Raw genomic sequence first — 23930 nt, forward strand, 5'->3', positions numbered from 1 at the left:
TTTCTGACAACTTGTTCAAAGTTATATGTCGACTCCCTATTTACTTTTCGAGCCTGGCCATCTTCTCGGCCATGGCTTTATTCTCGGCCGCAAGCTCTTCTTCCCTGGTCCGTTGCACATCTCAGTTGCGTTGAGTGTTCAGCTACTCCCTCAGGTCTCCTCTGCGTACGGATGAAGATTTTACTGGAACCGCGTTCCTCCGGTTCACGTTCTCCTGCGGTCGAGGAGGTACCCCTCGGTCATTTGTTGTCTGGGCTGTGGCCCTCTCCAAGGCTCTCCTCTTGGCAGCTCGTTGCCTGCTCCCCACAGATCTATTCGACTTGGCTGGGCGGGGGTCATTGGCCCCACTATCACCGACTCCCTCGGCGTCGCCACGTCAGTCACCAATTACTTGGTTCCTGATGACGGCGTTCACCAGGTTCATCGGTGCATCCTCTAACGGCGGCATCGAATCTGGCCTTTGCTTCCGTCCGGCGAGGGCCGTGGCCATCCTCTCTATGGCCACAACTAATGTTTTGACCTGCCTTTGAACCAGGTCAAGGTGATCTGAGGGATTTCTAGTGGCCGGTGGGTTCACCCTGCAGTTGGCCCGTACTCCTACTAGTTCTTGGTTGTCGTTGGGTGGATTCGTCAGATTTCTCCTTCCAAGGATAGGATTCTGGCCCTCCTGGCTTTTCTCATTGGCCATCATGCTGCGAGTGTTTCTCAGAGGCATACTTACTGTTTTTTGCTGGATTCGATTTCTGGGTTTAGGCCCTTCCTCTAGCACCAATTGTTGACGGTAAAAATTAGTCAACTCAGAATTTTACCCCTCTGTGAACACTCGCGTATCTTCTCTCACCAGTTAATCAAGAAAATCATCACAAGAAAGCAAAGAACACAAATTTATAGTGGTTCGGCAGAAAACTCCTTGCCTACATCCACTTGTGGATGCACTAGCAATCTCAGAATTACAATCTCTTTGGAGTAGTAAAGTAGTCCGTACTTAATGAATCCAGATGGGCTCTATTTATAGGCATTTTACATATGAGAGACCTCCTCTACATTTTCTGAGGAGATCATCCCCTTTCCCTAGATTTTAGGATTTGGCAATTGTATTTCCATGATTTCAGCTTTCAGGTTAGGCCAACCACCCTTACCAGTTACCTGATTTCTTGACCTGAATCTTGGCAGTTGGTACAGTGTGTCTTTTCTTGAGTTGACGAGATGTTATCTTAATTTGATCTCCCGGTCTTATCTAATTGTTGACTCCTTGACGCAGAGGCTTCAAAGGGCTTTTGTGGACTTCTCGACTTCAATGACACAAAGGCCTCAAGAGGACCTTAAGCACTTCTCAACTTCAACACCTTGGCTCTAAGAGCGCTCCTAAACCTAGAGACATCTCCTTAACTATTAGTTCTCGACGTCAGGGATTTGTGCTGACTTTTAGAGCTCTCGACGCGTACGACAAAAGCGGGTCGCTTAAATGAGTTTTCAGAAAGAAAAAAGAAATGGGAGAAGAAAAAGTGGGGGTGGGACAGTGAGAGGACTGGGACAGACGAAGAAATGTCCAACAAAATGATCCGACGAATCCACTCAAGGACTACTCAGGTCAAGTGCCTATCCTACATTAACATTATTTTTGCTCAATTATGGTCCTACAATACATTGTTCAACGTCAATTTGAGTCCGATGATATGGGCATGACGGATCCACTCAAGGACCACACAGGTCAAGTGCCCCTCAAAATTTTTTAATTTTAAATTTGGTCTACATGTTTTGGTGTTATTTTTTTATGCATCCCACTTAAATATTTTGTGTTGAATATACGTCATTGCTGCTTTTTTTCCCTTTTATAAAACTCAAGCCATTTCTATTTGATTCATTTTCTCCCTACTTAAATTTGAGGAGATTTTCTGGTACATTTGACATATTGGTAGACTAAATTTTTCTAACCGGTAAATCTGCGTATTTTTTGACTTTTATGTGATTTTTCTAACCGATAGATTTACGTATTTTTTGACTTTTGGATGCATTAATGCTTCAAAGTAAGAGAACTACGGTGACAATAATTACAATTATAGGTGAATTAATTGGTGCACGTAGTGAAGGACCTGATTCCTAAAGAGATGAACAACAAATCTTCCGACATATATGTTGCTTAAGCTTCATAAGGAAGCATTTTGGGGTGGTATGAAGTTACCATATATTTAAGTATTATTATGAAGCCAAGGCATACTTGTCTTATTTCAGTTCAAGGTCCTTCTACGGCCAAATCTCAATTCGTGGAAAGCCTTCGATGGCTTCCTTATGAAAACATCCATTTTTATTTGGGTATAGACGGTATCTCTTTATTCTTCGTGATATTGACCACATTTCTGATCCCTATTTGCATTTCAGTGGGTTGGTCTGGTATGAGAAGTTATGGGGGGACAATGCCCCCCTAACCTAAGTGGGCCTACCGGCGAACCAACTGGTACTTGATCGGGCGGTTTGGTTTCGTGCAACGCCCTCGCAGCAGGAAGAGGCAGTTGTCATTTGAAAGGAAACACCCCTTGTATAGGGTTCTAAACCTTAAGGTATGTTAAGACACCCTGCAAATGTAGAAGCAACATGGAAGCAATATTTTGACAGGATGTATATCCAGACTTTGCAAAAGATCTAACAAGATTTCAGGTCGTTTGTTTCATACACTCAAGCTTAAATAATTGATCTGCTACAGTGTAAAACTCTCACATAAAATTTAACTCTTAAACGTAAGAATAAAAAATTATGAGTTTGAGTATACCTCCCAAACAGACCCGAAATGTTAGGTTAGTCTTGGTTTTAAATGGGATTTAATCCATTTGGAAGCTAGGGATGCTTTTAGTGTGTGACCTGTCGTCTTAGTTCTATACAAATATGCTTCCATCGAGGTTTACACGGAAGAGTCTCCTTTCATGCTGACTTTAAGATTTCCAGAGGCAATGGTCCTCAAAATTAAACGACATTGATGTTTTCTTGTACTGGCCTCTAATAGATTAACTAAAATTATTATGGGAATGAGGTGTTGAAGGAAAATTTTGAGTTAGAAGAGGGAGCAGAACATTTCACTATGCAGATTGTTTTGTTGTGGAAAGTTGATGATTTTCTAGTTTAATTCGGAAGGAAAGTAGTTACCGATGGAGCACGAAGGAGTATTAAGGTGACGATTGGTTCATGGGTTCAGAATTATGGTTCATATATCTGATTTTTGAAATTTAAATTTTTTATGAGAGAAAAACACTCTAACAAATCAAGAACTATGATCCTAAATCAGACCAGAACCCCCAAAACAAACGGAGCAGAAGTTTGTCCAATGTAGAATATACTGTTGGCTGCTGGGCTAACATAAGAAGGTATTTAAGCCTCTGCCACCAATGGTAACGTTATGTAGCAAAAGGAAAGGGAAGAGGGGCGTGGGTTGACATTGATTAGTTGGTGTACTAGTGAGTTTAAAGAACTATAATTAATCCAAAAATTTGTTGCCTTCATATATCTAATTCTAATCTAATTGTAAACTAAAATTAGAACTAAAACTTAGTAAGCAACAATTTTAAACTTTTTTTTTTTCTTTTCAAGATGGCATGAATTAAACTAAAATTTTATACTAAAATTACAATGCAACAATTTATTTACCTTCATATATATGATTGTATCTTATTTTTGGTGAACCGAACACCCTACACCGTTTAAAGTTCACCAAAAACTAGTCACTTAGTATAGTATTATGGTTGATTTTTGGTTTACTTTAGATTTCAAGTTTGAAATAATAATAATATGTGTAAAAATCAAAACTTGAGGTTATACAATTGAATTTTGTCCAAAAAAATATTATGTGGATGTGACAATTAGTAATTTTTAATAAAGAGCAAATAAGAGAAAAATAAAAATTCATAGTCTTGGGGCCGAGCTAAAGGAGACTTTGGGCCCGGTGGAAGTTGTTCCTATGCCTAAGGCAGCCAAGGCCCTTCATCCAATCTATATATAGAGAAGGTTCCATTTGATTTGCTGTTTTTCAGCTCTCGTACTAGAGAGCCAAAACAAAGGACTAAGTGGTGATCAGCCACAAAAAGCACGTCGGGTTGAATACTTGGATTTTTTTTTATGACAACAAATATTGACAAGTGTAACTTCTCCTCACTGCACGGTACGCACAGGAGGATTTTGGTGGTCGTATGCGCCTCAGAAGGTCAAGTCTAGCGAGAAAATAAATGCGAGAAGAAACATGGGAAGGTAATTGGATGGGGACATAAATAGAAAATTTCGCACGTGATGTGTTTGTCGACACGTAGAGTTGAGGATTATGATCCAACGATCACAGATTAAATGAACTTAACTAATCAGACTGTTATGTTTGAACTATTAATGATTGTAAGGTGTTGAATTTTTTTTTTTTTTTTTTTTTTTTTTTTTTTTTTTTTTTTGTAAATGAGATATTGAAATTCAAAGGAGGCCACATAATTTCCTATCTAAAATTCAGCGTTAAAATGTAATACATCGTTAACGTGCAAAGGTGCGTAAAACTTTAAACCGTATGGGGTTTAGATTTTTGTTTTAAATATTTTTCCTTTTTTCTTTTCGAGTGTTCTCACTGATGCAGTGAGCCTCAATGTTTAAATATTAACGCAAATCATGCAAGTACAAACAGAGTGTGGATATCTCCTCAATACCAGTTTTCGCTTTTCCTATTCTGAGTGAAAGTGCATCGAGAATCCAAGCAACTACGATTGAGTCGAAGGAAATTATACGATACATTAGTTTTATGATTCTACAATTTCTTATCTCGCTCATCATCTTGGTAGAAAATCAGAAACTATAATCTCGTTGACAAAATAACTATTAACAGCTATTATTTCTTGATGGCTAGTGTATCGACTAGTAATAAAGGCAGGTCGTTCAGGTTGAGAAAGACTCTGAGCTTCGCTTCTCACATCAGGTAGGCCTTAATAATACGTCTTCTTGAACGCACAATAACCCAATTTGGATGCATCTCAAAACTTCGTTTGAATGACATGAGTCTCCCAAACATGGACCCACTAAATCCAATGCTTTCCCTTCATTCCATAACTGCCATGCCTGTATGATGATCAAGCACCATATATAAAATATATAATGAGATTGATTACTATTTAAATGAAAAACGAATTTGTGACGTCTGTATTTGTTTAAGCCACTAAATCTTACATATGCTACCAGGCTAAGCGCACAATCTGTTATGTGAAAGCTAGTGTTCCTCCTCCCACTTAGAATCTCAAGCAAGAGCACTCCAAAACTAAAAACATCAGACTTTATGGAATACAATCCTTCCATAGCATATTCTGGGGCCATGTAACCACTTATATTGCAGAAGAAAAACATAAAAGGTGATAAGACATATATTATTAGAATTCCATAAAAGGTGAGGGCAATCCTCTCCTAACAAGCCGATTTTGTTAGGTTGAGTTAGGCCCAATATCCTTTGATTTCTGTAAAATGGTATCAGAGCAGACACAGTTTTACAATGTTGGGTCCCCCAATATCGACTTATATGCAGCAGTTTGGCATGGTCCACGCTATGCGTGAGGGGGCGTATTAGAATCTCACATTGGCTGGGGATATTAGCATGATCCACTTAATAAGGTGAGAGCAATCCTCCCCTAACAAGTCGGTTTTGTTAGGTTGAGTTAGGCCCAATATCCTTTGATTTCTGTAAAATAACATATTAGATAAAAGTTAAAACTATTTTGAAGCACATTATTATAAGTAGTTTGAAAATTCAAAACTTACTAAGTTCCAACAATTCTTCTAGTGTTTCCTTGAGTTTGGTCTACTCCAAACATCTTGGCCATGCCGAAATCTGATACTTTCAGATTCATTATTTATCGAGCAAGATATTGCTTGCTTTGAGATCACGGTGTATGATTGTTAGCCGAGAATCCTCATGCAAATATAGAATTCCTCGAGCAATTCCTTCAATTATGTTGCATCTTGCCGACCAATTCAATTGACCTTGTTTTTTTGGATCTGCATATCAGGCAGAGAGAACATATGTAAGAAGCATGATATAACAACAAAGAGCATAGGTTTATTGCATACATATCTATTTCATTCTCCATGAAAAAGATATGTAGCAATATCATGCGATTGGAAGATAGAACATTGTTCTCCTCATTTAATCAAAGACGTGTTTAGATATGCATAAACCGAACAAAAAATAATCAAGGCTTTTGTTGGGCACGTATTCATAGACAAGTATGCTTTCATCTCCATCCAAGCAAAATCCCAAAAGCCTTACGAGATTTCTGTGTTGAAGTTTTGCCACTAACACAACCTCATTCTTAAACTCCAATGCACCTTGTCCAGAGCTCTTGGATAACCTTTTGACAGCTATTTCTCGTCCATTTGGAAGCGTTCCCTAAAACTGTATACATATATAATCATAATTACATAATTAGCTTAATTTTGATTATTGACAGTCCTTCGACTTTGAATATCGTGATATTTTGGATTTTGAATTTTTTATTTTACCAGGCTACTTCCTAAATTTTTATTTTGAATAGTTTTGGTCTCTGTACCGCTAAATTTTGAGAACGGATTTCTGAAATATAATATAGATAATGTGAAATATAATATAGATAATTCACAAAGCTATCGAATATAGTTGAAAATTTTACTTAAATAGTTAAATTAATTACAAAATGTTATAATATTATTCAATGAGTTGTAACAGTAGTGAAGAGGACATTTTGCACATAATAAAACTATTTCTATAAATTTTCAAGCTAAATATTATGTAATAAACACATGAATTAACAGTGCCAATAGCCCATTTTGCTCTGTGTGTGTGTGTGTGTGTGAATGAAAGCAACATCTTATGATATGTACCTTATAAACTTCACCAAATCCGCCTTTACCTAACATGTTATAATCAGAAAACTTGGTTGTGGCAGTTTCGATACTTTTAAAATTAAACTGCAAGGAGTCTTTCATAGTGATATCATTGGCAGCTGCAATTCAAGCCGAGTATTTTATTAATGACCAGTGTTACAGAAAATATTATAACACTCCTTGTAACACCTATGTAAAAACAGATCTTATAACAGTTTTATTATGTATTATCTATAAATTAATTAAAAGACTAGACAAGAAAGGAGAAATTACTAGCAAGCGATCGATATCAAAGTGAATAACAATATGTTGATAGAAATTTCAAGTGTTCTGAATGAACGGGACTCTATAGTTGCTAGAACGTCAAGGGAAAGGAAGAGGAAAGATCATCTCAGCCCTTCTGTAGATTAAGCAGTTGGAAAAGTCATCTAGTCAGACTGGAAAGAGTCATAAGCATGCAGTCTAGGTTGTTCTTCTGGAGTGTAACTTGAGTGTAGTTTTTGAGTTATAACTTGAGTTGAAGTTGGAACTTCAATAAAGCTGAGTAAAATTAAATAAAGTTGAAACTTAAAAGAACGTGAACTTGAATAAAATTGAAACTTGAGTTATCTTTTTTTGAGTTTTTTGGACAAAAGAACATGAAGTCTCTAAGCTCTATCCTAAATTAACAAAAGTCAAATTTGTTTTTGGCCGACTATATATCTCTTTCGTTTCATTCATTTCATAGGAACGTTCAAATAGAGAATCAAAATTTCAGGCAAATTAGTTGTCTTCAATAGACAGCGGAAAGTTTAATTTCGTTAAAGACAAGTATGCTTTCATCTCCATCCAAGCAAAATCCCAAAAGCCTTACGAGATTTCTGTGTTGAAGTTTTGCCACTAACACAACCTCATTCTTAAACTCCAATGCACCTTGTCCAGAGCTCTTGGATAACCTTTTGACAGCTATTTCTCGTCCATTTGGAAGCGTTCCCTAAAACTGTATACATATATAATCATAATTACATAATTAGCTTAATTTTGATTATTGACAGTCCTTCGACTTTGAATATCGTGATATTTTGGATTTTGAATTTTTTATTTTACCAGGCTACTTCCTAAATTTTTATTTTGAATAGTTTTGGTCTCTGTACCGCTAAATTTTGAGAACGGATTTCTGAAATATAATATAGATAATGTGAAATATAATATAGATAATTCACAAAGCTATCGAATATAGTTGAAAATTTTACTTAAATAGTTAAATTAATTACAAAATGTTATAATATTATTCAATGAGTTGTAACAGTAGTGAAGAGGACATTTTGCACATAATATTACTATTTCTATAAATTTTCAAGTTATATATTATGTAATAAACACATGAATTAACAGTGCCACTAGCCCATTTTGCTCTGTGTGTGTGTGTGTGTGTGAATGAAAGCAACATCTTATGATATGTACCTTATAAACTTCACCAAATCCGCCTTTACCTAACATGTTATAATCAGAAAACTTGGTTGTGGCAGTTTCGATACTTTTAAAATTAAACTGCAAGGAGTCTTTCATAGTGATATCATTGGCAGCTGCAATTCAAGCCGAGTATTTTATTAATGACCAGTGTTACAGAAAATATTATAACACTCCTTGTAACACCTATGTAAAAACAGATCTTATAACAGTTTTATTATGTATTATCTATAAATTAATTAAAAGACTAGACAAGAAAGGAGAAATTACTAGCAAGCGATCGATATCAAAGTGAATAACAATATGTTGATAGAAATTTCAAGTGTTCTGAATGAACGGGACTCTATAGTTGCTAGAACGTCAAGGGAAAGGAAGAGGAAAGATCATCTCAGCCCTTCTGTAGATTAAGCAGTTGGAAAAGTCATCTAGTCAGACTGGAAAGAGTCATAAGCATGCAGTCTAGGTTGTTCTTCTGGAGTGTAACTTGAGTGTAGTTTTTGAGTTATAACTTGAGTTGAAGTTGGAACTTCAATAAAGCTGAGTAAAATTAAATAAAGTTGAAACTTAAAAGAACGTGAACTTGAATAAAATTGAAACTTGAGTTATCTTTTTTTGAGTTTTTTGGACAAAAGAACATGAAGTCTCTAAGCTCTATCCTAAATTAACAAAAGTCAAATTTGTTTTTGGCCGACTATATATCTCTTTCGTTTCATTCATTTCATAGGAACGTTCAAATAGAGAATCAAAATTTCAGGCAAATTAGTTGTCTTCAATAGACAGCGGAAAGTTTAATTTCGTTAAAGAGAGAGAAAAAAAAAAAAAAAAAAAAAAAAGGAATGCAAGAATATCAAACTCGCGCTCAATCATTTACCAGTGTTATTTTTTCTTCATTTTCAGTTCACCTTGCTTTCCTTTCTTTTCTTGTTTTTTTGGCCCAATTAGGGTTAATGAGGTTTTTGGTAATTAAAGATAGCTTGTGGACTTGTGGTTGGTATTTTCAAAAATTAGAGCAAATAACATTTTTTTTAAAACTTATTGAAGAAAATACAATATTTTGGGAATTAAAGATAGCTTGTGGTAATTTACTAAAGCACGATAAGTTCAGGGACAATTGTGCTAAAGCCTTTTTTTTTTAATCAAAATTACTTCATGCTCTACATTTTTTAAGTGACTGGGTTTTTTGTAATTTTCTTTTTTATAAAGAAAACAGTATTTTTGGAACAGAATCGAACTCCCTATGTTAAGTATTCTCAGTAGTATGGTGCGAGTAAACTGAGGTAACCTTAACCATAATGTTTAACAATTTTTTAGTGCCATAATCATTAATATCCCCAATTATTTTTTTTTGTGAAATGCGGGTTTCACAGTATTGATTTTTTAGTGTCATAATTACAAAATCATCCCCAGTATTTTAGCCAAATGAAGATTTTCACCTAAATAGTGTTGGAAGAGAAAAAAAGTATTCCTTATTTTACAAATCACAAAAAAAAAAAAAAAAAAAAAAAAAAAAAAACCACCCCCCTTACTTTGTATACAAAAAATTATTTTTCAAAGTGCCAACATTAGTTTTAATCTAAGCAAAAGAGTAGTCATGAGAATAAAATTTATTGTCTCGGTGCTCATCTTGGGAGAAAATCAGAAACTGACATCTCATTGACAGTACAACTATTAACAGCTATTATTTCATGGTGGCTAGTATATCTGCCGGTAATAAAGGCTGGTCGTTCAGGTTGGGAAAGACTTTGAGATTCAGTTTTCAGCATTAGAACAATTGATGACATGATAGGCCTTAATAATGGGTCTTCTTGAACGCATAATAATCCAATTTGGATGTATCTCAAAACTTCATTTGGATGACAATCTGATCTCAAACATGGATCCACCAAGTCCAACGCTATCCCTTCATTCCATAACTGCCACGCCTGTACCATATGTAAAATATGTAAGGAGGTTGATTAATGTTTAACTGAAAACCCAATTTGTGACGACCATTTATTGGTTTAAGCTACAAAACCTTACATGTGCTACAAGGCTTATCGCAGAATCTGTTATTTGAAAGCTAGTGTTCTTTCTCCCACTTAGAATCTCAAGCAAGAGCACTCCAAAACTAAAAACATCCGACTTTACAGAATATAATCCTTCCATTGCATATTCCGGAGCCATGTAACCACTTTAATCACAAGCAGAATATAAACATGTTATTATCAAAAAATAATAAATAAAAGTAAACAAAATTAGTATCGTGTGCACGATGCATGGCATTCGTTTCTATGCATTTCCTATGTCAATATAAGTTGTTAATTTTTGCCAAAAGTGCTTATGTTACAGAAATAATAATTGTAATTTGCATATGAACCATATCATGAAGTATTTGCAAACGGAAAATTTATTCTTTTGAAGTATTGTATAGAGAGTTAAACCGAAACTTACTAAGTTCCAACGACACTTTTAGTGTTTCCTTGAGGTTCGTTTTCTCCAAACATTTTTGCCATGCCAAAATCCGATACTTTCGGATTCATATTTTTATCTAACAAGATGTTGCTTGCTTTGAGATCACGATGTATAATCCTTAGCCTGGAATCCTCATGCAGATATAAAATTCCCCGAACAATTCCTTCGATTATGTTACATCTTGTTGACCATTTCATCTGACCTTTTTTTTCTGCATCTGCACATTGAAAGGACACATATATCTTAATAGCAAAAAAAAAAAAAAAAAAGTAGTACTCTTGTTACACACACTCGCACATCATTCCGTTCGAAGGATAATTAGTCTATGCATCATCAGTCCAATTAGAAAATGGTAATTAGTAGAAACAATCTTCTCCTCAACTAGAAAATGTGTTTAGACACACGAACCGAATAGAAAATAATCAAGGCTTTTGTTGGGCACGTATTCATAGACAAGTATCTTTTCATCTCCTTCCAAGCAAAATCCCAAAAGCCTCACAAGATTTCTGTGTTGAAGCTTGGCTACCAGTACAACCTCATTCTTAAATTCGGTTGCACCTTGTCCAGAGCTTTTGGATAACCTCTTGACAGCTATTTCTCGTCCATCTTGAAGCTTTCCCTGATCAAAATATATAGCTTATAAAATCACTTCATTTTTCTTTAGGCTTGACATACACATACATGTGAAAGGGAACGACATTTGCCCATGTACGACGTACCTTGTAAACTTTACCAAATCCACCTTCTCCTAACACGTTATCATCAGAAAACTTGCTTGTGGCGGTTTCGATAGTTTTAAAATCGAACTGCAAGGACATATATATATATATATATTGTGAAAACATCACACACCTGTAGAACGTATAATTAAAATGATAAAATAATCACGTATGATTCAATATATAACAAACTAGTTTAAGAAGTTCTCTTCACCATTGTCTTGCTCAATTTGAGCATTGTGCTTCTTTCTGGCTCTTATGCGAAAGTAGTAACCTGTGGCAACTAGCAATGCAGTGACAAGAACGGGGACTACACTGGCAACAATAATGATCACCGACGATACTCTTTTCTTTCCTGCTTACAGTTTAGCTAGAATTAACATATAACATGACATCGTTCTCGTAAAGAGCAAGATAAAAATCTCTCTCAGATAAACAAATGCATAAAAGAAAGAAACGAAAACACATGACAAGATGATGGACAACTAGATCACAATGTACATCTAAACGTTAATTCAAACTACAATTTAAACCATACAGTTTGAATTTTTTAGTTCAAATAAAAAAGTTCAAATCAACAAATTTAATTCAAACCAGCGAACTAAATAGGAGCTTAAATTTTAGCTTCTTAAATTCAACGGTTCAAACTATTTTTAAATAGTAAAAAGATGCCAACTCTCACTGTTTTTCACCTCAGCCAAATACAAATTTCAATTTTATTTACTATTCAGATTAAAATTCTAATTGCACATTCAAACTCCAATTTAAACCACACAATTAAAAATTTTCTATTCCAATAAAGAAAATTTGAACTAGTGAATCAAACATGAGCATAATTGTTCAAATTATGTAAGAAGAAAAAGTAGTAAATAACATATTTATGAAACTCAGTTAAATAAATAGCATATTTTAAAATTATTTGAATTCATTCATCGTTTAAATAGTTCATTTACCCAATTACGGTTAATCTTTACCACATAAGTTATTTTTTTACATGTTCTAAATAAATTATTTACATAGTAAATGATTCTTTTAGCATGTAAACTACTGTTTAATTTAAATAATTTTAAAATCTGTTATTTACTTAATTTAATTTTAAAAATTTGTTATTTGCTACAATTTTTTTTTTTTCCAAAAAAACAAACTACGTACCTTTCGACCTCCCTACGAAACCTGGCGGTACCTGAAGGGTCATATTTACGGGCGGTGCCGCACTAGGTGTCACAGACGTTGCGGAAACGGTGTAGAAGGGGTAGACTTCGTACCTAATATGACAACTGGGGAACGGAACTCTTCCCCCTAACTTCCCATCGCAGCACACGGGAAGTCTTCCTATGGCTTCCGTTAGACACGTACCACAGTCCTCACCCGACAGGTCCGGCGTGCACTGCGCCAAGTTGAACAGAGTCTGGAACCCATTTAAGTTTGCATCTCTCGTTGCGAACTTCTTTTCCCCGAGCCCACCTCTCGCAGCCTCCACAGCCGCCTCCTTCATGGTGTTGTTCAGCACCCGGGTAAACCGGTTTTTATCAGTGACGTTCGCCGTGTTCAAAAGATATACGCCGGGCCTTGTAGCCACGGTGCCCAAGAAGGAGGGGTAGTCGGAATACTGCAGCTGGCACTGGTCGTACCATATCATGGCCTTTCTGATGACCCCCGGGCAGCGCTCCTTGACATCCTTGATGGCGAACCTCATGCAGTCGTGGCAGTAGGTGACGTTGACGTCTCCACGGCAGAAAACTTGCGCGTAAAGGGCGTCAGAGAGGTCTCCGGCAGCGATGGTCGTGTTTTTCTGGAATTCGTGGGACGCGAAGGCTGAGAGCGAAGCGAAAAGGGTGTTGCGATTGGATAGATAGACGCTGTTTGAGGTGGCATTGGTCTTGTTTTCGCAAAAATGGTATAGATACGTAGGCTCGTAAGTAATGGCTCCAACGTTAATCAGCCCGATTGATATAATAAGCAAAGATGGAATTAACATAATCATAGGGGAGGGAGTGTTGATGGAAAACATTTTTCTTTTAAGATTATGGCGTAGGAGCCAGATAGAAACCAGTTTTCCGACTAAATCGGACAGAGAAAGGACGAACGTCCAAGTTTCCCTGAGTGGGACACAACCAAAACCAAAGAAGCTAGGAAACTCTCAGAGCAAATTGTATTGATAATCAGGGTAATGGTTCTCATCTGAACGACAAAACCTGCCTTATAAGGCTACAAAGCAAACGACAAGACAGATAGCAAATAGCAAGGCCAAACGACAGCTAACATAAGCGAATAAAATAAAAGATAGAATAAATGACAAGTAGTATAAGTAAATATAATAAGGGAAGCGACGATGAGCTGCTGCATCAGATTAGTTGTGAGAAGTTCGGGATTATGATATTCTTGACCCCATAATAAAAGAGAATCCCCCAGGCAGTTGGCGCAGATAGATGACGGTCAATGTAGATCAAGTGCCTGTTGTGAAGTTTCTTGATCTAGTTATCCAAAAGAAACACTTGCAATGGAATTTTCCGCATAGGACGAAAAGCATGCAGGGCAAGGATGGGATAGTCGGTTAGACGTCCAAACCTAATTAATATTCTTGAAATGTATTCACAACGTTATAAATGATTACAGAAAAGAAAGTAAATATGGGCCGGGTCCAACGTTGGCCATGACCTATGGTGGTGACTTTGGCAATTAGAACTGTGGGTTTCACATTGTGTACTCTATTAACAGGTCTTTTTTGCTTTCTGTTTCATTTATTGTAGAAGCCTCTGTTAACATGTCTTGCAATCATCCATTAGGCGACTCCAATTATCGGAGAAATATGCTGTGTATTTTGGAGGTAACTTAACAATCTCCCACAACTAGAGGTTTTATCGAATATTTATGATCCATAAATATCTTGTGTAAAAAGTTATGATAAAATTTTGGGAAAATTTTGATAAACATCATGATCAAATATTGGTAAAAATATTGATTTTAGTCAAGTTATAGTGTATGTTCTTTATATAGAAATTTGAGAAATATCATAAAATTAGAAAAAAAGAAATTTGTACAAATTGGCAGTCAAATGTATTTTTTTTTTTTTCATTTTTTCAATATACACATTATATATTAGCATGTCGTGCTATCAATATTACTTGAATCATGATGAAATCTCAGTTTGAGACTTAAAAAACTCTCTTTTGATATTGAGATTTTTATTTAAAATGCATATAAAGCTTGTACGTTAACATGTTTATTCTTTTTTCAATTTTCATCATGTCCTAAATAATAAGTATAACAAAAGAAATATCAAGTTTTAGAAGAAATATCAATTTTCTTGTTATGGAAAAGGAAAAGTATGGTCGCTCTGTCTTTCGGCACTATATCAGCAATGTCATTTATTTTGGCACTGTATCAGCAATATTGTTTACTACTAGCAATCACTGGGGTTAAGAACTGGAAGATACACTAGAAGCAGTTGTAAGACCAGTTACAGAGCGGTAATTGAAGACTGATTGATTGGTATCACACTAGGCACACAAAATGCAGGCTGACTTGGTTGAGGAAGAGAAACCAATCCACTTTCCAAGAGTACTACCACAGACGACATTGTGGGCCTATCCGCTGGATCTTCCTGAACACACAAAAGCCCAATGTGCATACTTCTTAGGGAGAAAGAGGGAAATAGGCCAAAACTTGAGATGAATTAAAATTAATAGGCCAATAGTTTACATAAGTTAATAAATAGGCCAAATTACTGTTTTCGTCCATAACTTCTCTGGTTATGAACCTGTTAGGTCCGTTTTTATCCTGGTGTCACAAGTGGTGTTGCAACACTTTACTGTAACACTTTTTGTGACAGAAAATCTAAAATTAAACCCGCAAAACAGTAAAGCAGGAAACTAATGCAGAAACGTAAAGGGCACCAAAAAAATGATATCGCAATTCGGTGCGCACACCTACTCTGCGGGGCCACACCCAGACAATGAACAATCCACTAAGTTCAAAGGATTACAAACACCAATCGGACTTATACACCCAAAGACTCCCTCCTTGACGTTGTCGCCGCCGTGTCGAATCTCCTTAATGGCCTTGTCCAGCGAGCAGCACTCGTCTTCAAAACTGCACGGCGAAATCCCTTCGACTGGCAGGGCGCTTTCTCCCGAAAGCTTCTAATCCTTCTCCCAAAGGACGATCTTCAATCAACACATAAAGGCTCACTCTCTCATATACTTTTTCTGAATATTTCTTCTATAAAAACCATGCCCCAAATGTATCTTTTGATTACCCAATACTTTTTTCAAGGGGCCCAAAAACTCATGTATGCCACTTATGTATATATAGCAAAGTTGCTCATGTGCCTATCCAGATTTTTCTGTTTTCAGCCCTGTGTCCCCACACAACTTTCTCCTCAAGCTTGAAGATTTGCCAGCCATTAATTCCCCCAAAAGTCCACTCTTCATTTTCAGCAATCAAATCCTTTGATTTGTAGTCCATAAACATGACAACAAGACTTTCCTTAAGAGGTCTACCAAATTAAAATGTCAACCAATCTTACAATTAATTTGCCAAAAATAAGCCAATATAAAATGCACTAACAATCTCTCCCTTTGGCTATTTTTGGCAAAACTAACATTACTAACAAAAAGATCCTATTACAAGATAAAAGATAAAATCCAACTAAGCGAATTAACAGTTCTCCCCCTTTTTGAGAAAATACAGCCAAAGTTAAAAATAATACTAAAAGAAAAACCTTTTAGAAGATGTTGTCGCAGAAAGTGTTGCAACACATGATATAACACTTTTCTGTAGATCATCTTTTAGGGTCATTGATCTCTGCAAAATGCTCCCCCTGAGTCCTCTATGAGTCTTACTCCCCCTGAATATAATATTCTTCCAGAAATGGTTGACATTGCCAAAGTTTGGCTTTTTTCCTTCTTGTTGAACTTCTTAGTGCCATCAAGTAGTGAAGAGTGTGAAACCGAACCTCCTTCTTTCAAAAAATCCATTCCTGGTACAACAGACCAACTCCCAAAATCAACTACCAAAATCTCACCAAACAAAGGGTTAGTGAACTGCTCTGATACCAATTGTTAGGTCCGTTTTTATCCCGGTGTCACAAGTGGTGTTACAATACTTTACTGTAACACTTTTTGTAACAGAAAATCTAAAATTAAACCAGCAAAATAGTAAAGCAGGAAACTAATACAGAAACGTAAAGGACACCAAAAAAATGATATCGCAGTTCGGTGCGCACACCTACTCTGCGGGGCTCGCCTAGACAATGAACAATCCACTAAGTTCAAAGGATTACAAACACCAATCGGACTTATACACCCAAAGACTCCCTCCTTGACGTTGTCGCTGCCGTGTCGAATCTCCTTAATGGCCTTGTCCAGCGAGCACCACTCGTCTTCAAAACTGCACGGTGAAATCCCTTCGACTGGCAGTGCGCTTTCTCCTGAAAGCTTCTAATCCTTCTCCCGAAGGACGATCTTCAATCAACACATAAATGCAAACTCTCTCATAGACTTTTTCTGAATATTTCTTCTATAAAAACCATGCCCCAAATGTATCTTTTGATTACCCAATATTTTTTTCAAGGGGCCCAAAAACTCACGTATGCCACTTATGTATATATAGCAAAGTTGCTCATGTGCCTATCTAGATTTTTCTGTTTTCAACCCTGTGTCCCCACACAACTTTCTCCTCAAGCTTGAAGATTTGCCAGCCATTAATTCCCCTAAAAGTCCACTCTTCATTTTCAGCAATCAAATCATTTGATTTGTAGTCCATAAACATGACAACAAGACTTTCCTTAAGAGGTCTACCAAATTAAAATGTCAACCAATCTTACAATTAATTTGCCAAAAATAAGCCAATATAAAATGCACTAACAGAACCAAAACTTGACAAGTTATTGTCCATAATTCACGGTTTTTGTCCATAACTTATCTGGTTATGAACCATAACTTGCTAAGTTTGTCCATAACTTTTCTGGTTATGAACCATAACTTGACAAGTTATGGCCTATTAATTTCTATAACTAAAAATTGGCCTATATACTTCTTTAAGCTTTTCATATTGGCCTATTTTCTACTATTTCCCTACTTCTTCTTATGACTTCCTCAATCGAGCATGTTTCCTTCATCAAAGGGTCCACAAATTCCAGCTCTTTTCCTTCCTTCCACAATTGCCACGCCTGTCATGATATTGATCAAAAGGATATATTACATTCTTAATCTACATATTTGAATTTACAGCTCAATCATAATGTACAATACCAATTCAGTTAATGAAGAACATACATATCTGATGCTATTATTCCTCTTTCCGCTAATGATTTTGAGTAATATCACGCCGAAACTAAAAATGTCTGATTTTGTGGAGAATATTCCCTCCATTACATACGCTGGAGTCATGTATCCGCTATTTACATACATGGTTTCTTAACTTTAATAGGAACAACACGTGAATGCAAAAGACAGGTAAAAAAATAAAAATAAAAATTTTAGTATTTAGGAAGAACAACTTTTCTGATCTTTCCTGTATTCTGGTCCTCACAGAAAATTCTTGCCAAACCGATTGCCACCATGTCGTTGTACTTCACTATAAATCCCTATGTACTATCTTTAGTTTGGTATCTTCGTGAAGATAAAGAAGCCCTCTAGCAATTTCACTGATAATGTTATGCCGCGTCTTCCAATCAAGCAGTGAACGTTTTTTCTGAATCTAAAATCAGTCAGAATTTTGAATTTGAAATCATTTTTTCTGAATCTAAAATCAGTCAGAATTTTGAATTTGAAATCAGTTAGAATTCTAAATCTGAATCTGAACGGTTAATAATTAAAGGTCATTCTATTCACACACCCTTTTTTATTCTTCACTCCCCTTTTAATTATAATTTCTTATTAGAAAAGATTCTTATGTAAAATGACAAAAGAACGAGTAAAATAGACTTTATTATATAATTAAATTTTATTATAAAAAATAATGATATTTTTTTTTTCCCCTTCACACACTCCACGTGATATTCTCAAATTACAAACAATTGCTATTTTGAAATCTATGATAAAACTTTATTTTTTAGAGCTCAATAGCTATTCCAAAAAATTACATAGAGGTATATTACATTTTCCTTTCATTTGTTTTATGGCGATTATTCTTTTGCCTTTTTTTCCTCTGTTTTGTGTTAATGTTTTTTATTTTTCTAATTATTTCATTTTTGAAAGGACAAATTATTTTTTTTTTAATTTTTTTGTTCGTTTCTTATAAAGTATAATTGATTTTTTTTTCCATTTTGTTCTTTTTTATGCTTATTATGCTCATTTATTTATTTTTCATTCTTTTTTTATTTTTTATTTTTAATCATACCTCAATAATATAATAACTTAGTTACCGTATTATTTATTTATTTTTATTTCTTGAATTACATTGCTTTCTATCTTATTTTTTTAGTATCCTTTATATTCTCTAAAAAAGTATTTTAAGGCGTGTTGCCTAAAGCTTCAACTAAAAAAAATAGAGAAATATAAAAATGATAATATTAAAATAAAAAACTAAAATAAAATATCAGGTATGAAAAGAAAAATGAAATGATCAAGAATTAATAATCCTATGAAAATAGTTTGGGGTAATTTTAGAATAATAAGAGTGTGTAGAAAGTAAATTCAACCATTTTAAATAACGTAAGGTGCGTGTTTAAAAACGAGATGTAGAGAATAAAAAGGGGTATGTTAGTAGAACCATCCAATAACTAATAATGGTTTCATTATCCACTCAAATGATTTGGATTGATCTTATGGGGATATCAAAAGTAGAAATACCTTTTTTTTTCAGTATGTATTAGTACTCTAATTACCTTAAAATTACTAGTCTTTAAATATCAAAATGACTTCTTTTTTTCCTCCCAAGTACACCTTGACGCAGCTGATGAAAGGCCAAGTCAAAAAGGTCAGTTTGCTAGATTTTTCCCAAGAGTGAAGAGTTAGAGAATAGTAAACAGCTTTGCTTAGGTAAATAGCGGTCAATAAAAGTAATTTGACTAATTAAAAACAGGATGAGGAATTAGGAGTGGTGAAGTCCCTACTCCTTAATGAATGAACATTACAGAAAAGATTGAGAAACATGTATAGCTGTAGCCTTTCCATTGGATTAATTTATATGATAAGACATTGGGCGCGTTTAGAATTCGTTTTAAAAGGATTTTGTTTTTTTGTATGAAAATGAAAATGAAAACGTTTTCAATTTCGGACATAAATCATTTTGAAAAATACGTTAAGTAGTTTTATCAAGAGATTATTTTCAGTGTAAAAAACTCATTAATGTCTCTTTTTCTCTCTTTCTGCTGGAGAGAGAAGAAAACGAAAATAAAAAATAAAAAACGACTAAAAGTCGTTTTTCATTTATCTCTCATTTTACACTAAACTAAAAAATCGTTTTCATTTCTGTTTTTTATCTTTATTACATCAAACGTCGTTTTGAAAATATTTTCATTTTTTCTTTCTCGAAAATGTGAAAAATAAAAACTGGATCAATTCCAAACACGGCCATTAGTTTTATGATTCTACAATTTCTTGTCTTGCTCATTATCTGGGGAGAAAATCAAAAACTGTAATCTCGTTGACAGGACGACTATTAACAGCTATTTTTTTCTTGGTGGCTAGTGTATGTACTGTTAATAAAAGCAAGTCGTTCAGGTTGAGAAAGACTCTGAACTTTGCTTTTTAGCATTATAACTACTGATGACATGGTAGGCCTTAATAATGCGTTTTCTTAAACGCACAATAACCCAATTTGGATGTATCTCAAAAATTCATTTTGATGACACGAGTCTCGCAAACATGGATTCGCAAAGTCCAATGCTTTCCCTTTATTCCATAAATGCCATGTCTGTATGTAAATATATATAAGGAGATTTATAACTATTTAATTAAAAAACCAATTTGTGACGACCATATTTGTTTAAGCCACTAAATCTTACATATGCTATGAGGTTAAGCGCGCAATCTGTTATGCGAAAGCTAGTGTTCCTCCTCCCACTTCAAAATTTAAAACATCAGACTTTATGGAATATAATCCTTCCGTAGCATATTTTGGAGGCATGTAACCACTTTTCTCAAAAAAAAAAAAAAAAAAAAAAAAAAAAAAAAAAAAAAGGGATTAAAAAAAAAAAAAAAAAAAAAAAAAAAAAAAAAGGTGATTAGACGAAGTTTGGGAGTCAACACTTAATAATTGTCCCATTTTGTTCTTGTAAGAATCAAATTATTATTAGGAGTTTGGGAGTCAAAACTTACTAAGTTCCAACAATTTTTCCGGTGTTTCCTTGAGTTTGGTCTACTCCAAACAACTTGGCCATGCCAAAATCTGATACTTTTAGATTCATTTTCTCATCTAACAAGGTGTTGCTTGCTTTGAGATCACGGTGTATAATTTTTAGCCGAGAATCCTCTTGCAAATATAGAATTCCTCCAGCAATTCCTTCTATTAAATTGCATCTTATCAACCAATTCAATTGACCTTGTTTTCCTGGGTCTGCACAATAGGCAAAGATTACAGACGTTAGGAGTAAAAAAAAAAAAAAAAAAAGTATTGGTTGTTGCACGAACAAGTATTCCATTTTCCATTAAAAAGATACATAAGTATGATATAAGTGGAAGATAGAACATTAATTGTTTTCTCCTCAATTCATTAAAGATGTCATGTTTAGATATGCACTAACCGAATAGAAAAGAGCAACACTCTTTGAACTTGCCACGCACACTCTTTGATGTTGATTCTAAAACGAAAAAAAATAAAAATAAAATAAAATAATAGTAACAATAAGAACAACATCTTTCATATATTGTAGTCTGTACCATATTAACTTTACAATTCTATAAAAAATAAATAAATAAAAATTCATGCAGCATTGGAAAGAAATAAACAAACTTTGAAAAGATAAAAGTAAAAATTACCGTACAAGTAGTGCAATTGTAGTTGGTTACCTGATCAATGCATTAAGAAAAAAAAAAAGGGACAAAGGAAAATTGTAAATATTTTGGACTAACCAGAGTCAAGCCTTTGTAACTAGAAATCTCAATAACAATGAAACACTAATTTCAAGAGTAAACATGTTCCATATTAAACTATCAATTTATCTTTTCAAATGCATTGACTTTATTACCGGGTACACTACCAATATTTTTGCTCTCCCATAAAATGTGCAGAAGATATATTAACACACACGCACTTGACAAGTTGAGAGGCCTTTGTAAAAATGACTCAAATAGGAAAGTTTTATTAATTTGTAAAATAATTTTTCAAAAATTTTTATTCATAAAATGATTATGGAACGATCAGGAATGACAATTTTATACAAATAATGACAGGGTGGTTGCTTTTTATAAAAAATGAAAGAAGATCATTTTGTTAATTTTACTTTTTTAAATAGTCACTCTAGTAAATTTCTACTTGAAGAGACACCTCAATCAATTGAACTTTTTAAACAAAAAAAAAAAAAAAAAAAAAACCCAAAGTCCAATTGCAGGAACCAATCCAACTATATATTAATTTAAGATAACTATTCACTTTCGTTAAAAAAGAAAAAGAAAATAAAAAACACATGTAATCAGATCTCCATTAATGGTGATACTATCATCAATAGCCAAGAAGGAAACAGAATAATGAAACAACATCATTACGGAAGGCATAAACAAATTCGTAACGAGAGAGAAGATAGACTAATAAAACAAGATAAGGAATTCAACATAAACAAAAATGCTTGGTGTAGAGACCCAAATTAAATTTATTTTTCCCTTTTTCTCTCTGCTTTTCATCTATGTTCCCTTTTCTATTTCTGAAAAGAAAAATAAAGAAAAAGTGAAAAAAATTAAACCATAGGAATCGAGTGCTGGAACTTTGGACGGGCTGCCCGCGACCGCCCAATAATACTAAGTTTTTGCCTAAGCCCGCCCGACCTGCCTGAAAAATTCAGGCCGCCCGCCCGAGCCCGAAAATGCACTTGAACGGGCCGCGGGCTTATATTTGGTTGCCCGAACCCGGCCAGGCCGCCCCAGCCCGTCCGAATAGCCCGAAATTTTTTTTAATTTTTATAATAAAATTATATAAAAATTAAAATCAACATTTAACAGAAATTATTAATACAATTAAATAAATTAATCATGTATATTAATGATGTATATTAAATTCGTAATCCATGATTGCCTCGTTAAAAACCTTACTAAGAAAAACTCAATTGGAATAAAAGCTTGGCAAGGAAAAAAGAGTGCAATCATTTTGTGACGAATTATAAATTTTAAAAACTTACAAAGTTATACAATTACAAATACAATGTCAAAAGTAAATATATATTTACAAATTACAAATTTACAATTTAATTTGAAGCTGAAGGATCGTCTTCAAAATTAAATATTAATCGATTAAATTCATTGATCCATTCTTGGCTTGCCTGCGAAATTGTATCCTGTAGACGTTGATCGGCCCGATCCCAATCCTTAATGCAAACCAAGGCTTCAACAATATCCCTTTGCAATGCATTCCGGCGTTCCTCAAGTATTCTTCCTGTATTATTGAATGCTTGTTCGGATGAGATAGTGGAGACTGAGATCGAAAATATATTCATTGCCAATCGAGTTAGGATTAGCCAAGTTAATGCCCGTGCCCTCCACCATTGAACTAAGTCAAATGATTCTGCCATACCGTCGACTACTAAGCTTTCACTGAGGTACGCCATAAGCTCGTTGAAGCTGCCGCCGCTGCTGCCACTGTCACTTTCTTCTTCTTTAACCCGAAAAGATTCAAGAATGAATGCGGGTTTTCGTCTTGTTGTTGTGGTTCATGTACTCTAGGAGGTACTCTAAACCTAATCTCATATTTACTATAGATCGAATATATTCTTTTCTTTATTATTGGATATTGGTCCTTACAATTGATGCCTAAAAATTCACCTAAGTTTTCTAAACCACTTTCTAAACCTTCTAATTTTAATCTAGGATAAAAAATAGTACCTAAACCATACAACAAAGGCAACTTAGACCAATATTTTATAAATTTCTTTTCCATATAATGGATAGGAACTGCTAAGATTGGGTCGTCCCTATATTCGTTAAATAAAATACTAATTCATAAAAGTTCTCCTAAAGCTAAAAGTGATGTTAGGTAATATGTTCCACTAAGTTTTAGAGTCACTTCATGAAACCTACCTAAAAATTGATACAAAACTTCGACAATTTGCCAATCATATGCGTCTATATGTCCTACTCTTACTTTTACACACATATAGTTTGTTATAGCATCCTTATAGGGGATGCATTGTTGAAACATTATGTAAGTTGAGTTCCATCTTATAGGCATATATAACGCTAATGCTCTAGGAGGTATATTTAATGCTTGTAAGAACCTAAACCAATCTTCTTGTCTTTAGTTACTACCTTGAATCTATGCAAGACTATCTCTAATTCTTTTAATGTGATT

The 23930-nt window shown here is 34.6% G+C and overlaps 2 protein-coding genes across 2 annotated transcripts; both read right to left on the bottom strand.

Annotated features, from left to right (window-relative positions):
- Nucleotides 1-4932: 4932 nt before the first annotated feature.
- On the bottom strand, nucleotides 4933-6993 carry LOC112094073 (cysteine-rich receptor-like protein kinase 10; the record flags this gene model as incomplete). The annotated part of the gene is given in 6 exon segments (XM_024174109.1): nucleotides 4933-5076; nucleotides 5185-5335; nucleotides 5767-5857; nucleotides 5860-6003; nucleotides 6184-6394; nucleotides 6865-6993. Coding segments are annotated over 6 exon segments (870 nt in total), but the record flags the coding sequence as incomplete, so codon positions are not given.
- A 2940-nt stretch (nucleotides 6994-9933) lies between these two features.
- On the bottom strand, nucleotides 9934-13466 carry LOC21399267 (cysteine-rich receptor-like protein kinase 10). The gene is made up of 7 exons (XM_024174134.1): nucleotides 12639-13466; nucleotides 11695-11841; nucleotides 11487-11587; nucleotides 11176-11386; nucleotides 10747-10984; nucleotides 10336-10486; nucleotides 9934-10238 (listed from the first exon to the last, which is right to left on the bottom strand). Exons 1-7 carry the CDS (start codon nucleotides 13462-13464, stop codon nucleotides 9936-9938), a joined length of 1977 nt encoding a protein of 658 aa, XP_024029902.1. The 5' UTR covers nucleotides 13465-13466; the 3' UTR covers nucleotides 9934-9935.
- Nucleotides 13467-23930: the final 10464 nt, after the last annotated feature.

Source organism: Morus notabilis, unplaced genomic scaffold (assembly GCF_000414095.1).
Source record: "Morus notabilis unplaced genomic scaffold, ASM41409v2 Scaffold623, whole genome shotgun sequence".
Classification (NCBI taxonomy): Eukaryota; Viridiplantae; Streptophyta; class Magnoliopsida; order Rosales; family Moraceae; genus Morus; species Morus notabilis.